Source organism: Corticium candelabrum, chromosome 5 (genome assembly GCF_963422355.1).
Source record: "Corticium candelabrum chromosome 5, ooCorCand1.1, whole genome shotgun sequence".
NCBI classification, from domain to species: Eukaryota; Metazoa; Porifera; class Homoscleromorpha; order Homosclerophorida; family Plakinidae; genus Corticium; species Corticium candelabrum.
Window position 1 is genome coordinate 1,178,826 of NC_085089.1, and position 16,707 is coordinate 1,195,532.

A 16,707-nucleotide genomic window follows, 5' to 3' on the forward strand; every position below is an offset into this window, starting at 1 on the left:
TGTTCCATTCCATGCATATCCAAGTTTGCATATACAAACGGGATATCCTGCATTGTCAATGCATACAGAATGATCCCCACAACTGTGACTCAGACATGGTCTCGATCCTGCACAATTTGTTAGAATTGACAAGTTGTTAATAACAAAATGAAATTAATATTAGAAGTTGAGTACACAATACCTGAACACACCAGATCATCTTGGCACTGCGCTTAAAACTCGATACGTTCAAACAACCTAACAGTTTAAACATCTTACTTGACAACATTGTGTACTGATGCACTATGAGTGATAGATAACCTGTTGAATCAATCCATGATTTAAGGGACGTCATGACGTTATCGGATATTTCTGAGGAATCTTCAGGAGAGGAAACATGTCCCACATCAGCTCCAGCTTCACTGGCAGCAATCCTCCATTCGGCATAATCACGTGTTGCAATTTGTGTCAGTCTTTGAATTAATTCATCAAATGTTATTGTTTCGTTGACTGGACCAGTAATGTCATCAATTGGATCAAGGGGATCAATGGCACTACAACTGGATGTCACATAATGTTCACGCCAAGAGTAGTGTCCATGAATCCTTTCAACCCATTTTGCCAGTTGATCTTAATTTGTTGCTCATCAGTCAATGGACCATCAAGCAGATTCTCTAAGGATGGACTTGGAGAAAAGCCAGCACCTCGACTAAACTCGTCAGACCACAAGCTGTAACGAGTTGCAAAGTTGTCTGCAAAATTAAACAGCAAATCTGATGCTTAGAATCAACTTGCTGTCGGTTGTATTACCTTCATTTGAATGATCAGTTTGAGAATTATTGTTTGCATCAGCAGAATCACATATCAAGAATGTGCTTGAACTTATCTTTACCCAGAATGTTGTAAACTGCTGTACAATCTGTGGTCAAGCGCATACATAAAAGCCTTTCATTAGAACAAACAGCAAAACAAATTCAGACATGCAGATAGATTCGTTTACCAAACCCACTTTACATGCCAACACCAGATAGTCTGGCTAGCAAAAACTAGTTAGGTAGAAAGTAGGAAGCACAGCTGCAGCACTGCACTACATACTTGTGGAGATATGTCCAGAAACGGCAAATGATATGCTTACATCAAGACCAAAGTGGTTCCCAGATACAACATTTAAGAGCCCCTAAAATAGTTACATGTCCAGACTGGGATGGAATTAGAACTGTATGTACATAGTGTTGTGTGACAAGCAATAGCTTGTGCTAGTATACATTCTCTAGTTGTGCTAGGTTATCTGGTATTATTAGTCTACTAAATGGTTGTCCATCTGTTGCTACTCCTTTGCAGCAATTTATATGTATCCAGACTGCTATTTCGTATTTGTATTCTACAACTGAAGTTTAGAAAGTTTTGTGCCTTCTTGGTCTCCCGAGTCTTCAAGAGATAGAGTCAAAATACCAGCAAATTAAATAGGAACACACCTTACCTTATGCTAGACTACTAAATACAAAGGTAGTGGCTCAAATTCTTGGGTTAAAGAGTCACTCATATTATATTCCTTATGAACATAATTAGATTAATAGATGACGCCCAGTAACAGTGGTATACTTCCATTAAGTACCTATATCAGCCACTAACACGTGGCCATGGGCAGCCCAACACTTTAATTAGAACAATAGTACCCACCCATGCATTACAATTATGTGACTATAACGAGAAGTTTGTTGGCCTCTCTAAATGACTGGTTTCTACTGCATGCCATTCAGAGTACACCATAAAGTACCCATTTGAAGCCCCAACCTCTGCCTTGCCTGAAATTATTTTTGGAGACTTCAATTAAGGTAAGGTGCCTTGGCAATGACAGTTATTTCTAAGAGGGACTAACTTTTCAAAAAGGAGTGCCTTACAATAATAAGACATACCATAAATGGGTATTTTATGGTATGCCTTAAGTTAATTACATTCATCCAACTGCACATACAAGAAGCGAATTTCCCCCATATCTGTTGATGGAGATGTCCACACGAGTTTTTACCTTTCTGTTGACATGAGTGATTGCATCTTAAAAATTTAATTGTTGTTTCTAGTTTCAAATATCTTTCTATTAGCTATACTTACATCACCACCCCACACTGTGTTTGACTTATTTCGTCAACTGCTTTGAACTGCCCCAATTGCGAATCATCTGACCCTTTTGCTTGAACAAAGAAACCTCTAAATGTGTCATTAGCACTCGCCCCTTCCAAAGTCACTGCCAAAGCAACGACAAAGTACTCTACAGAAAATGTATAGCTACATCGCGTGTGAAACACCAACATACAGTTGTATTTCGTGTTCAGCTGGTAGCATGGGATGTTGAAAACAAGGTTGTACGGAACAGCAGAAGACTGGGGAAACAGCATCACCATGTGGAGGAGTCATCGAGTCACTTGCACTAGATGGGGCTCCCGTAGGATAAGCTGCTGAAGGTGACAAAATAACAGCTACCAAAGTCGCTCAATACAAGACATCACAGGAAAACTTGATCATGATGAAGCTCTGAAATGGGAGTCCGCACACATTCTGTCCACAAAGACACATTCTATATTATTTAGTTCTAATTAGTTTACTAATAATACCTATATTTGGCTCTACCTGCTGACAGAGGCATTTGAACTGTCCAAATTGCAATGCTTTCAAAGCTTTACAGTACAGCTAGTCTCACTAGCCACGCCCATTTTGCGAGAAGAAAGAGGCGTAGCTAGCAAGACTGTTATATGTCCTACCCTATTAAAAAGAAACGGTAAGTTAACGCGCAGAATCGTAACCCTTTACTGGAGTATCTTACAGTACAAGACAAAGGGGAAATTAACCTTACATACTGGTGTGTGTACAGCAAATTCCAGCCACCTGCTCACGCATTTTAATTGCACTTAGAATTAATTATTAAAAATAATATTGATACACAACTATCCGATCTTGTCTTTTGTGAGTCATGTAGGAGACATTGAAAATCAGTCTGTTTGCGCAGCTGTTGGCAGAACTTATAGGAGATTCATATCTATAGAGCTCGAAGCTAGAAAAATAGTCTTGAAATGAAACTTGGGATTCTATCAGAAAGATTTTCGGATTGGTTTGTAGAAGCATCTGTGAAAATGTGCGAGTCAAAACACATATAGTGGCCTCTTAACTAACAACAGAGCTACTGCTTGTCTGAAAGGTTTATGATAAGGGTTAATCTTATTAACATAAATAGCTATATTTTTTATATGTTGGAACGTTATTGTTTAATGTTAATGCTTATAGAGAGAGGTCTCTGAGTTATTTTCCAAGTCGAGCAAATCAAAACTTGAGCTATCTAAATTGTTGAGAACAACGAAGGATCAAAGTGGACAAATCTTTGAAAGTGATAGTCTTGTGTCTTTATTTGGTCTTGACGACAGAGAAAATGATGAAGTTTGATGTTGGATGAGGTTTAGTTAATTGAAGGCGATAATACTTTATTTTGTAATTATTTTGGAGTTCTAGGTATGCAAATGCTTGCAAATATTTTTAGAAAGCAAACTGTTAGAAACCACCTTTTAATAACTTAACTCAAGTTAAATAATTATCTTCTATTGATCTTACTCGTGGTCTTTGACCTAGACAGTATTATGTATGACTGCATATTACAATGTTAGACTGGACAGTGCACGGCCAACCACAGCTGCACACAGATTAACACACTGCTATTTAACCATTCATGGTAACATGACAGCAATCACAAGAATTATTGATTCTAATGAGACTTGAAGTCACTAGTTTCTACTAGACATTCTTTGTCATATCATAATGTGTGAAGCAGCAAATTAACTAGACTATCTAATATCTATGCCCATTGCCTTTTTGTGAGTCAACGTGGTGATATGCTTCATCAGTTTATGATGTTGTTACTTTGGAAGTTCATCATCAGCACAGTTCTTTGGACGAGCTTTATATGGAGGCAGGAAGTTCGAAAATGTGTACCAGTACTCTTTACGGGTAGTTCTGCCCTTGGGATTGTAGTTGGGAGCCCACAAACACTGTCGCCAAGCTATAACAGGGATGTTGCCGAGGCATTTACTGAGACAATCGATGAATTTTCTCCCTTTAGCACCTTGGGCTACTTTGCAAGCATAAATGCTGACTGATTTGACTTTACCTTTAAGGCCATCACAGAGTTTCTTCATGTTAGCTGAGCCAAATGCTTCCAGCGACACATAATCTGTCCCAATCACAAAGAAACCTTTGTTGCCATGAGAATCAATGACCAAATCAACAGGCTTGTTGCCATTTGCAGCATATGCATTGTTGACTGCAGTGATAATGTCGTCTACATCGGACACCTTGGTGCGTCCACGCAAACCCTTGTCTTTTGCCAAATCAGATGAAATTACTTGAACAGTCCCAGCTGCAGGGCATGGAAATTCTCTAAGAATGCCACACTTTACACTGCGTGTGAAGTCTATTTCACAGTCTTTGTCCTTATCTTTTCCAGTTGACTGACTACAGTCGGGGTTTGGGAAGTAAACGTCTTTTAGCACAACAAATATGTAGACATCACCATTTGCCATGACAACTACAACAATGTATATTCCTGATCTGTGAATAGTTACCCTTAGTCCAAGGAGATCGCAGCCAACTTCGATGCTGTAATCTTCATGTGGAGTATACAAGTCAAAAGTTTCCACATTCTGAGGTGGTATTACTTTTATTGATGTGATTGGAGATTGAACATTTATGTGGACATTTCCGTCTGCTGTCGCATTGTGAAAATCACAAACAGTCAACGGCGCAACGCTGTCCAGTCTGTCATCAGGAACAGTAACACTTGAGCCTCCCAAAGGAGCATACGTTGTATCGGGAGTTTCACACACAGTTAACGGGTCTGCACATGAACACCAGCGTTTATCATGACAAGAAGTTTATGGACAAGAGAAAGAGCTACTAACCTTCACCGTCCTTAGTACAGTATGTTCCATTCCATGCATATCCAAGTTTGCATATACAAACGGGATATCCTGCATTGTCAATGCATACAGAATAATCCCCACAACTGTGACTCAGACATGGTCTCGATCCTGCACAATTTGATAGAATTGACAAGTTGTTAATAATAAAATGAAATTAATATTAGAAGTTGAGTACACAGTACCTGAACACACCAGATCATCTTGGGCACTGCACTCAAAACTCGATACGTTCAAACAACCTAACAGTAAAACATCTTACTTGACAACATTGTGTACTGATGCACTGTGAGTGATAGATAACCTGTTGAATCAATCCATGATCTAAGGGACGTCATGATGTTGTCGGATATTTCTGAGGAATCTTCAGGAGAGGAAACATGTCCCACATCAGCTCCAGCTTCACTGGCAGCAATCCTCCATTCGGCGTAATCACGTGTTGCTATTTGTGTCAGTCTTTGAATTAATTCGTCAAATGTTATTGTTTCGTTGACTGGACCAGTAATGTCATCAATTGGATCAAGGGGATCAATGGTACTACAACTGGATGTCACATAATGTTCACGCCAAGAGTAGTGTCCATGAAACCATTCAACCCATTCTGCCAGTCGACCTTGTTGCTCATCAGTCAATGGACCATCAAGCAGATTCTCTAAGGATGGACTTGGAGAAAAGCCAGCACCTCGACTAAACTCGTCAGACCACAAGCTGTAACGAGTTGCAAAGTTGTCTGCAAAATTAAACAGCAAATCTGATGCTTAGAATCAACTTGCTGTCGCTTATATTACCTTCATTTGAATGATCAGTTTGAGAATTATTGTTTGCATCAGCAGAATCACATATCAAGAATGTGCTTGAACTTATCTTTACCCAGAATGTTGTAAACTGCTGTACAACTGTATATCTGTGGTCAAGCGCATACATAAAAGCCTTTCATTAGAACAAACAGCAAGACAAATTCAGACATGCAGATAGATTCGTTTACCAAACCCACTTTACATGCCAACACCAGATAGTCTGGCTAGCAAAAACTAGTTAGGTAGAAAGTAGGAAGCACAGCACAGCACTACATATCAAGCCCAAAGTGATTCCCAGATGGAACCTACATTAAGATCTCCTAAGAATAGTTACATGCCCAAACAGACTGGACGTCACTTAGAGATAGATTTAGAGCCAATTTGTAATGTTGTGTGCATGATAGCAATAGCTGTGCTTGTGCTAGTAATACATTTCTATAGTTGTGCTAGGCTATCTGGTATCACTACTATTACTGGCAATTTCCGAAACAGTGCCCAGCCGACTGTGCTATCTTTTGGAAATTGTTCTTATTTACAGCTGATGGGCTGCTAATGGGAATCAAGATTGTGGTGCGCAATTTGACCACGCATGCAGCCCCGGAAGTTGGTCGATATTCCAAGGTTGTATTCTAGTGATGTGCATTACTATACTACAGTGTATGTACTGGTATGGCAACCAGACAGTGTGTAAGCGGTGGAACAGAAGTTGAGAGGAGGCTGACAGAATAACTCGGAAGCAATGTCAGCCTCGAGTTGCGTGAGCTGGGTATTGACCGGAAGAGCTAGGGTACGAGAATGGAGAGATAAATTAGCCTCTAAAAAACACCTGACAAGAAGTGTAGGAGGGCAGTCGGTCTGTTCGTGCTCCTAAGTACATATAAAGACTAAGTATGCAGGGCAGGCCTCACACTTGCCTACTCTGTGATACATGTACTCAAGTCATTTTTGCCAATTTCTATATATCCCATGAAGCGCCCTAGTGCTTATTGGGAACAGATTTCTTTCATAAAAATCTCTCATTTTCCGTATTGCAGCCCCTTGGCTCTGTTTCAGAAATGGTAACAGTTGTCCATCTGTTAGTACTTAGTATTAAAATAATTTGCTGAAGGACTCTAGGCATCCTTTGCAGCAAATTATGTATCCATGCAGACTGCTACTCTGTATTTGTATCCTACATTTGAAGTTTGGGGAATATTCTGCTTTCTCTCCCAAGTCTTAATTAAAGGTGCACCAACTAACAGGAATGAGACACCTTATGTTATGTTACAAAGGTAGTGGCTCAAATACTTGAATATCCCCAACTCAACTGTGGGTTGAAGAGACTCAAATTGCATTCCTTATGAGCATAATTAGATAAATAGATGACGCCCAGCAACAGTGGTATACTTCCATGAATTATCTAAGTACCTATATCAGCCACTATAACATCCCTAGCCCACACTTTAATTATTTAGAACACCACACATCACACAGTCAGTCTGTTGGACCTTGAGCCTGCCATTGGTCATTACAATTATGTGACTATAGCAAGAGCAATTTGTTGGCCTCTCTATAATATTGTGACAGTTCTTACCAGGATATTATAACTAAATAGTACTCCATATCTGGATAATTGCGCATGTTGGTTTCTACTGCATCAGAGGCAGTAGAAGCTGTTGCAGATTGAGGGTACATCTATCTGCCTGAAATTATTTTGGAGACTTCAATTAAGGCGCCTTTGGCAATGACAATTATTTTTAAGAGGAATAGTTTTTAATTAGAGTCTTACATCACACTGAAGTGGGTGTAATATACCTTACGGAGGGTCTTACAATAATAAGCATACCATAAATAGGTCCTTTAGAGTATGCCTTACTTAATTAATTACATTCTTCCTACTGCACATACAAGAAGCGAATTTCCCCCATATCTGTTGATGGTGATGTCCACGAGATTTCCACACGAGTTTTTACGTCTCTGTTGACATGAGTGATTGCATCCTAAAAATTAATCGTTGTCTCAAATTTCAAATATCGTATTATTAGCTATATATATACTTACATCACCACCTCCGCACTGTCGTATTTGACTTATGCCGTCAACTGCTTTGAACTGCCCCAATTGCGAATCATCTGACCCTCTTGCTTGAACAAAGAAACCTCTAAACGTGTCATTGGCACCTTCCAGAATCACTGCCAAAGCACACAGACTTTACAGAAAATTTCTAGCTCTAACCACATCCCGTGTGAAGTTAGACACCAACATACAGTTGTATTCCGTGTTCAGCTGGTAACATGGAATGTTGAAAACAAGGTTATACGGAGCAGCAGAAGACTGGGGAGCCGCACCACCGTGTGGAGGAGTCATCGAGTCACATACACTAGATGGAGCTCCTGCAGGATAGGCTGCCGAAGGTGACAAAATAGCAGCTACCAAAGTTGTCCAATACAAGACATCACAGGGAAACTTGATCATGATAAAGCTCTGAAATGGAGTCCACAGCTGCCTGGTGTGATATCTTACCAACAAAACAAGAAAGACACCCACCCAGCTAGGCAGCCGAGCGGTAAAGAAATGAGTGATGAGAATGCATATGCGTCATCAGTACAAATCCTTCACTAGGAAACTATTTTAGTATCCAGTACTAGATCAGTTATATCACATCCGCGTCCCCACAACACACGTTCTTTATTTAATTATAGGTTCATTTAGTTTACCAATAATAAGGATTCGGACTACCTGCTGACATTTGAACTCTAGCGCGGTAATAACATTAAAGCAATGGTTTCATAGCCACCGCCGCATACCGTGCCAGACACTCTCGCGCTAATCTTTTTTAGTCCTGTCCAGTTCTCGTATGTTCCTACTAGAAAGGAGAAACGGTCGACTGAAGGTGAGTCAGTGATGTGAAAAAAAGCACATTTTACTTTCGCCTACGCAAATATCAAAGTCTATCTATCTATTACGAAGCGGTAAAACGAAACCTACACATAATGGACGTTACCCTATAGAAAATCTTTATGCGATCGCATGAGATTCGCATGCGAGTCTCTTGTGTATGTCGTTTACGCATGCGAATTGGCCGATTTCGCATGCGGAGACTAGCTGGCAATGCGTTACGCACGAGTTCCGCATGCGTTCGCATGAATTTCGCAACACTCTGGAAGGTTTCGCATACGAATCGCATGCGAATTGCAATTTCGCATGCGGAGGCTCTAGCTCGCAATGTGTAATCACAAGTTCCGCATGTAGAGAGGCGACCCGATGGTACGAGTTCTGCAAGTGTTGCAACACCTCCTAGATCTACGTACCTACACCACTTCGGATAGACCTCTACTACGAAGACCTACGAAGTAACATCGTTACTAGACGCTCGTAGCTCAGACTGGGTTCGGATTTCCCAACTATTCGTAGCGTACTGCAGGTATGTACACACGGATAAGTTCAAGTTCAAAGAAAACGACAGAACCGCAGGCTCCACCAAGGGCGGCATTTAGCGACTGTAGACTAGCAATTAGCGCGTTTAGAGACTAATCAGCTACCACCCAGAGGCTCACAAGATGTGACCGGTCTGCAACATTCGTACTGGATTGAGAAATGAAACAATGGGCGTCAAGCTGAAAAGGCGGAGCTGAACGGGAACCTTCGCTGTAGCCAATCACCATCAAGCACTGTTCACCTACGCGGGCACTCACGGACTCAACCGGCAGTTCAACGGTCTAGCTGTTTTGGCGGTGTAGCGACGCCGGGTGCAGGAGGATCGACTATGGCTTCACAGTCCAGCGACAGTCAAAGACGTGTCCCTACAGAAAAGATAGTTTGTCACTTCAGCTCCAGTAGCTGTTACCACACTGCATGGTCACCTAACCCACCTCAAAACAGAAAATTCGATAGATTCTTCACGCTAGAAATAAGATGGAGCTGGGACTGAGGCTTTTGGAGAAGATTAGAAAAACATACAGGTACCCAGACAAGAGTCTTGTCTTTCTTGTCTGTGTTACTGCAACTGCTTTATTAGACAACGATGAAATCTCCGCGAATATAGGCCTATTGCTGAGGTCGCTCATGATAGTGATTCACAACCCAGGCAAGAGAAAAATCAGAACCCAAGTGAAAATGCAGACTGACAACCACAGCGTAGAAGAAGGCGAGTTCTTGTGGAAAACATTTCTAGACTGGGTTTTTGCTAAGGTAGAGTGCGAATGTCAAATAATTGGTTAGAAATATAATCAGAAATCAAAGAAATCGCGGTCAAATGGTTCTCAATCATGTCTCTAGGCGCATGATCGTGACCTAACCCCGTGCATGCGATTCTCGTGCGTTCCGCATGCGATTATCCGTACGTTTCGCATGCGAATGAGGTCCCAATTATGTAAATGAGCTACGCATGTGCGAGTCGACCCTCATCGCATGCGTTTCGTATGAGAGTAGCATGCGAGTCGCACAAAAATTTTTCTATAGGGAATTATTTGAAAAAAAACGTCTCCTACGATGTTGTTATTTTGCGTTATCATAATGCTCAGCTATCACGTCTGCTCTGAGATAGCATCAAACTTCCCAACTTGACAAAAAGACCAGAAACGACTAATATGCGCGTGCGTCAATGGGTGAAGTGCTCCTTTAATTAATGCGCAGAATCGTAAACCCTTTACTGTTGTATGTATGCTAGAGTACAGGGTTAATTAATGAACCCTGCGTATTGGTGTGCAGCAAATTCTAGCCAACTGCTCAAGCTTTTTAGTTGCACCTAGAATTAACTAGTAAAAACAATATTGATACACAACTATATCCAGTCTTGTCTTTTTGAATTCATCTAGGGGTGGAAGTCATCTGTGGGACTTTGAAAATCGTCTGTTTGCAGGGCTGTTAAAATAGTGTTGAAATGAAGTCTATTGGATTCTATCAGAGAGGGATTTTCAGATTGGTTTGTAGAATTAAGCATCTGTGAAAATGAGCGAGTCAAACACAGGTTCTTGAAGAGGGCGGCTATTGCACAAACTGACCTCACTAAGGGAATGAATTTGCTTGAATGTCACTGTGTCTGATTCTTTTTTGTATATTTTTTCTTTGCTACGCGTTTCTCTTAATTAAGTTCTGTATCTTGTTTCACTTTTTTATACTAAACTAATCAGAAGATTCAAAGTCTTAAGATAATTTAAATAAAATAATTAGAAGTCTATGACTCATTACATATGGACAGTTTATATTAGATATAATATTCTTGCACAAATCATTTTCTCTTGTGAGAAACAACGTACACAACCATAAAATATAGTATACATCTTTTGTTAGATACTTGTATCACATAGAATACTTTGTTAATTAAAGTGCAATAAATGTTTATCAACCTAAAGTTAATCATACATGTAGACAGCTAGCTAAGTAGCAATCAGACATCAGCTAACCAGACGTGGCAAAACCTGTCACAGTCAAACTGAAAGCAAGAAAGGCAACCAACTGCACCACTACAATAACTACTGGCCGACTATGCCATCCACTGTAGCGAGTATCATCTAAAAAATAAAAAAACATTTTGAGAAAATGATGGGTATGTAGGGATGGGCATGTACTTAATCATGCTCATCTCCTACATCACAATCCAGTACTGTGAGTGTCACACACGACTACTGCATTTTAATTAATTTAGGCTGTCTGTCTGTCTGTCTGTCCATCTGTCTGTCTGTCTCAATACATATATTTTCCATTTAAATCAAACATTTACGTCTGTCTGTCTGTCTGTCTGTCTGTCTGTTTTCATTGACTGTATAAGTCAATCAACATAGTGACTGTATAAATAGATCAATATTGACTGTATATATCAATTCATACCGACTATATAAAATTAATCAATAATGACTGTATAAATCAATCAATATTGACTGTATAATCAATCAATATTGACTGTATGTATCAATCAATATAATGACTGTGAAATCAGTTGGTATTGATTGATTTATACATTCAAACTGATTGATATATACAGTCAATATTGGTTGATTTATACAGTCAATATTGATTGATTTATACAGTCATTATGGTGATTAATTTATACAGTCAATATTGATTAATTTTATATAGTCAATATGAATTGATCTATACCGTCAATATTGATTTATTTATGCAGTCAATATTGATTAGTATATACAGTCAATATTGATTTATTTATACAGTCAATATTGATTAGTATATACAGTCAGTATTGATTGATTTATACAGTCAATATTGAGTAATATATACAGTCAATAATAGTTCTACGTTAATTAGTACATACATACATCCATATGAGCAAATGAATTTGGTACATGTACCTGTTTGTCTGTCAATTTATGCTGTTGATCTAGCAAAGCCTGTAACTCTGTGTGTGTGTGTGTGTGTGTGTGTGTGTGTGTGTGTGTGCACGCACGCGCGCATGCTCACATGTGTTGTTGCACGCTTGCGTGTGCATGAATAGTGTAGAGTAGTGTAATGTAGATACACATATAGACAGATATGCTCGGTAACTGTACACAAACAGACACAAAGACACACGGTCTTGCACAGAGGAAATAAACACACGCATGCACATGCACATGCACATCACACACACACGCGCGTGCGCGCGCGTGTGTGTGTGTGTGTGTGTGTGTGTGTGTACCTGTGACGGTGTCTATAGATCTGGGTTATGGTTATGCGTGTAAGTGCATATCCTTGCATGTTTATGTGTATATTATTGCTATGTTTACTGGTGTAGTAATATATATATATATATATATATATATATATATATATATATATATATATATATATACCTATATGTAACATGACATTTGTGCAAACAAACAGTACTGGACCATCATGCCATGAATTCTTCGACTACTGTAGCAGGTTAATGTCTTTCATTGAGACTTGTTGTCTGTTTTGTCAACGTGGGTTTTAGTCTTCTAGGTGACCGCATCAAGCAGCCATCAATCTATGGATACCATGCATCTCAAGAGAGAGTTTCTGTCTACAGTTTGCAGCCGAAGCTGCCCTATCTATAGTAATTCTTTTTCTTCCTGGCAGCTTTCTGAAATGGAACAAAGTACAGGAGTATGGCATACTGTAGCAGACCTCGTACTGAATTCTATGACCCATAATTACTACACATATAATGCGAATTTTTTTGGACGACATATATATAGAAGCAGAGGAATCTATGTTTTAGATATGTGAATCTGAATCTGAGTTGTCTTTCTTGGGACAGAAATTAAAAGATCTTGGGCAAACAAATTGAAGTCTCTGTGTAAAGCATATACGTGCAATAGATGCAATATACTGTACATACGTAACCGGCTTGTTCAGATCGAGTCTAGGCTAGCATTGTGAGTGTCTATTTGTTGATTCTGAAGTTTGTTGAAATCAGCTAGAAACAATCGCAATTCGTGTGGTTTACGTCCACTAATTTGCAGAAAGGTGAACAGTTCAATTGAGTTACTACAAAGTCAAAAGCCGCAAGTGCCGATAACGTGCACGTGGTTTGTCCGCATGCGTAGCACGTTTTGCATCTGTGGCGGTAAGAACTGTAGTACTTTTATTAAATTTACATATGGAAATTATTTTAGACATCTTAACAACTTTCGCCTTACAATAGATGGAAAAGGAATTGGAATTGGTTGAAATTGTAGACGTTGATGAACCACTGGCTGATCGTGATTCTCATGACATCTGTGAGGGTCACTTAATTAATTCGTTGGAACTTGGAGGCCATTGCATACAATTTGTTAACTATCTAGGCTTAAAATTTGACTACGCAAGTGCATTGCCGCGTGGAAAAGATTGCGGCCCATATCCTCTTCTACTGATGATTGTACGAATGCAGTGTCGTCAGTGGAATAACTATGATCGCCTTCAGGAGACATTTCTCGAGAAAATTTGCTACTTTCTAATCGTAGGTTACTAGATGCCTCTGCTACAGCTCCCGCTGACAAACAAGAATCATAAAGCAAATCGCTTTGCTGTCTGTCAGACAAACTCCAGAACGTTACTCTGTCACTAAACTGTGACAATACAGCTCTCTTTAATTAAGGAGGGGAAGGTGTAGTGTATACTTTGGTGTTACTAATCTAATTAGAGACTTATTAGCGGAAGTATATCATAATCAGTTGAGTTGTATTGTGTGCTCACTACACGACACTTTCAAACAACAAAGTCATAGATTAACTAATGGACTTGGCCTTGAATGTCAAAATCAAATAATCTATCTACACACACACACACACACACACACACACACACACACACACACACACACACACACACACACACACACCACACACACACACACACACACACACACACACACACACACACACACACACACAGTAACCCACTGGTATCATCTGCCTCCATATGTATGACAAGAGGATACAAATCTGGTCTTGATCAAATGATAACTAAATAAACCAAGCTGACAATCTCTTGTCATATGTCTCACAGATGAGAAACAGCACAAACCTCATTCTCTGGAAATGATTTTGGTTTTAGCAAACAACCCGGCTTCTTGAACATTTGACCATACTCTCTCTCTTGTGTAAGGAAATGATTGGACTTCATTTGTGGTTTGGGAGAGTACCAAACAACAAATACACACACAATACACACATAAACAAACAATCAGATGCATACACATATACACACACATGCACATTATGTTACATTGTCCGCTGCAGATGTACGAATCCACGACTTCTCTACTGATTAGAATTCAACCATCGTTTGTGTGCTTGTTTATGTGCATAGAGACCAATACGAGAATAACAATCGCGATGACAGATGGCGCATACATATTGACTTGTAATTACTCCTTGAGCCATTTGCTAAGTGTACATGTGTACGTGTTATCATTCTAATTTTTTCATTCTCTCATCCTCAAACTTCTTCAGACCAGACATATGCACACATGCACAAAAACAAACACACACACAAGCACGGACACACACACACACACACACACAGACACAGACACACACAGACCCAGACACACACACACACACACACACACACACACACACACACACATGCACACACACACACACACAAAGACCCAGACAGACCCAGACACACACACACACACACACACACACACACACACACACATGCATATGGGCACACACACCACACACACACACGCACGCACGTGCACACACACACACACACCCACACACACACACACACACACACACACACACACACTGTCAGTGAAACACAAGCGCATACAAATTTTCTGCACGAATTGCCCATGTCTATACAAAGCATTTGCATGCGTCAAGTAGCACATAGCAATTGAATGCAAAATATTTCCTTTGTATATACCATGAAATCTTTGCGCAATAGTCTTCAACACTCAGACTAAGGTGCAAAGCAATTTGAATTTCAGCGGGGCTTGTATTTGGACAGATACACAATGGGGTTCTTAACAACTTTTGAGCTAAAGTTCTCACCTAATGTTACAGTACAACTTTAGCGAGTGCTCAAAATTATCAGACAAAAGTGTTTGATAATAGACTACCTGTAGCTATCATTTTCTGTCAAGTAGGCCGTGTCTATACAAAGGTAATGCATGCATTCTTTGTAATAGCAACACAACTGACACGGTCTCACCAGGAGTCAGGCATGATCAGCTTCAGTAGGAAGTTTCCATAGCTCATTCAACGTCCATAGTAAGTTCATTTCGTTCAGTGCCCCATCGACGATGAAGCAATGACTCCATTTGGGATAGTCTTTGCCAAATGGCTTGACTTCTAGATGGCAGATGCTGCAGTCATATTTCCTATTTATTAGAAGGCCTCTCACTGTCACTGTTTCAATGTCACCGTCATCCTGCTGGTTCACCAAACGTGTTAAAATTGCAGTACCAGCAGTCAACAACATGGCTGCATATAGCTGTCCTTGACCACCAGAGTTTGATTCTTTGCATTCAATAAGGTCTTCTGTAGTGACTTTAGCCACCATAACAAGTGTTTCTGATGTCCTGGAACTTCCAGCAAGGATGTCTGGTGTACCAGAAAAAGGATGCCAGCACAACTCTTTGTCAAGGTCATACCTACCCACTTGCATCCAATCATCCCCAAAGCACATGGCAAATGCAAATTCTTGGTCATATAGCTTATTTAAACACCACTCCAGTCTATGTGTCCAGCCCTCTTCCTTGAGATAGCGTGCCCTTCGTTGTTTCCAGCCAACATTGGACGACAAGAAGGGATGCTCTTTAGGAATGGATGGATTTAACCTGAAATATGGAATCAGCATATCACATCTATCATCCTCCTTGTACTCTTCACTGACTTCCCTATACTCATTCTCGGATAGACAGGTCTTCCAAAGTTTGGTTTTATCTACATCTGAGAATGACATGGTTTTATCATGTCTATATATATACGTCATCTTCCTGTCCCCAAGCATAGGAATACATTCAAAGTGTGGTTCCAATTTCACACTGTCTTTCTTCACAGCCTGACGCAGCGTCGAATATAAATGCAGGTCATTGTCCACAGAATCCAGGAATGCCTCCCACTTCAACTTATCTTCCGCCGCCGGTACTAGTTGTCGTGCATCGATAAGTTGGACAGCACAAGACAGCTCGACTTTTAGAAATGTAAGACCAAAATAATAAACGACGGTCGATTGCCCGACTCTAGAATACAAAGAAAATGGTAAGGCACACGTCACACGCAAGTGTCGGGGTCCCTTACTTCTCGTCTGCAGATGCCACTTTTGCTTCACATATGATACATCACAAACTAGTTACGACTCATTCGATACATATGCCAATGACGAACCTTTCTTCGCTGCCATGTTAGAGCTTGCGATTGCCGCATGCGCAACACTTCTCGCGACCTCGGTGCCAAGAGCGCGACGTCTATTGATTCAATGAAGTGAGATTTTACATACCGCAACAGTGGCGTTAGGCTCGAGTGTCCAGCCGGTCATCCCCCGTGGCGGAGAAAAGGTCTTTCTCCGCCGCGGGGGAGATG

At 40.2% G+C, this 16,707-nt stretch overlaps 1 protein-coding gene across 2 annotated transcripts; it reads right to left on the bottom strand.

The window, feature by feature from the left end:
* Positions 1-10,792: 10,792 nt before the first annotated feature.
* Positions 10,793-16,665, bottom strand: LOC134179818 (uncharacterized). 2 transcript variants are annotated; one of them, XM_062646788.1, is made up of 4 exons: positions 16,513-16,665; positions 16,426-16,450; positions 15,335-16,367; positions 10,793-11,229 (listed from the first exon to the last, which is right to left on the bottom strand). In XM_062646788.1, the coding sequence occupies exons 1-3, from the start codon at positions 16,526-16,528 to the stop codon at positions 15,341-15,343; spliced, it is 1,068 nt and encodes a 355-aa protein (XP_062502772.1). In that variant the 5' UTR covers positions 16,529-16,665; the 3' UTR covers positions 10,793-11,229; positions 15,335-15,340. The 2 variants fall into 2 exon arrangements, with proteins under 2 accessions (XP_062502772.1, XP_062502771.1); XM_062646787.1 differs by lacking the exon at positions 10,793-11,229 and having other exon boundaries at positions 15,331-16,367.
* Positions 16,666-16,707: the final 42 nt, after the last annotated feature.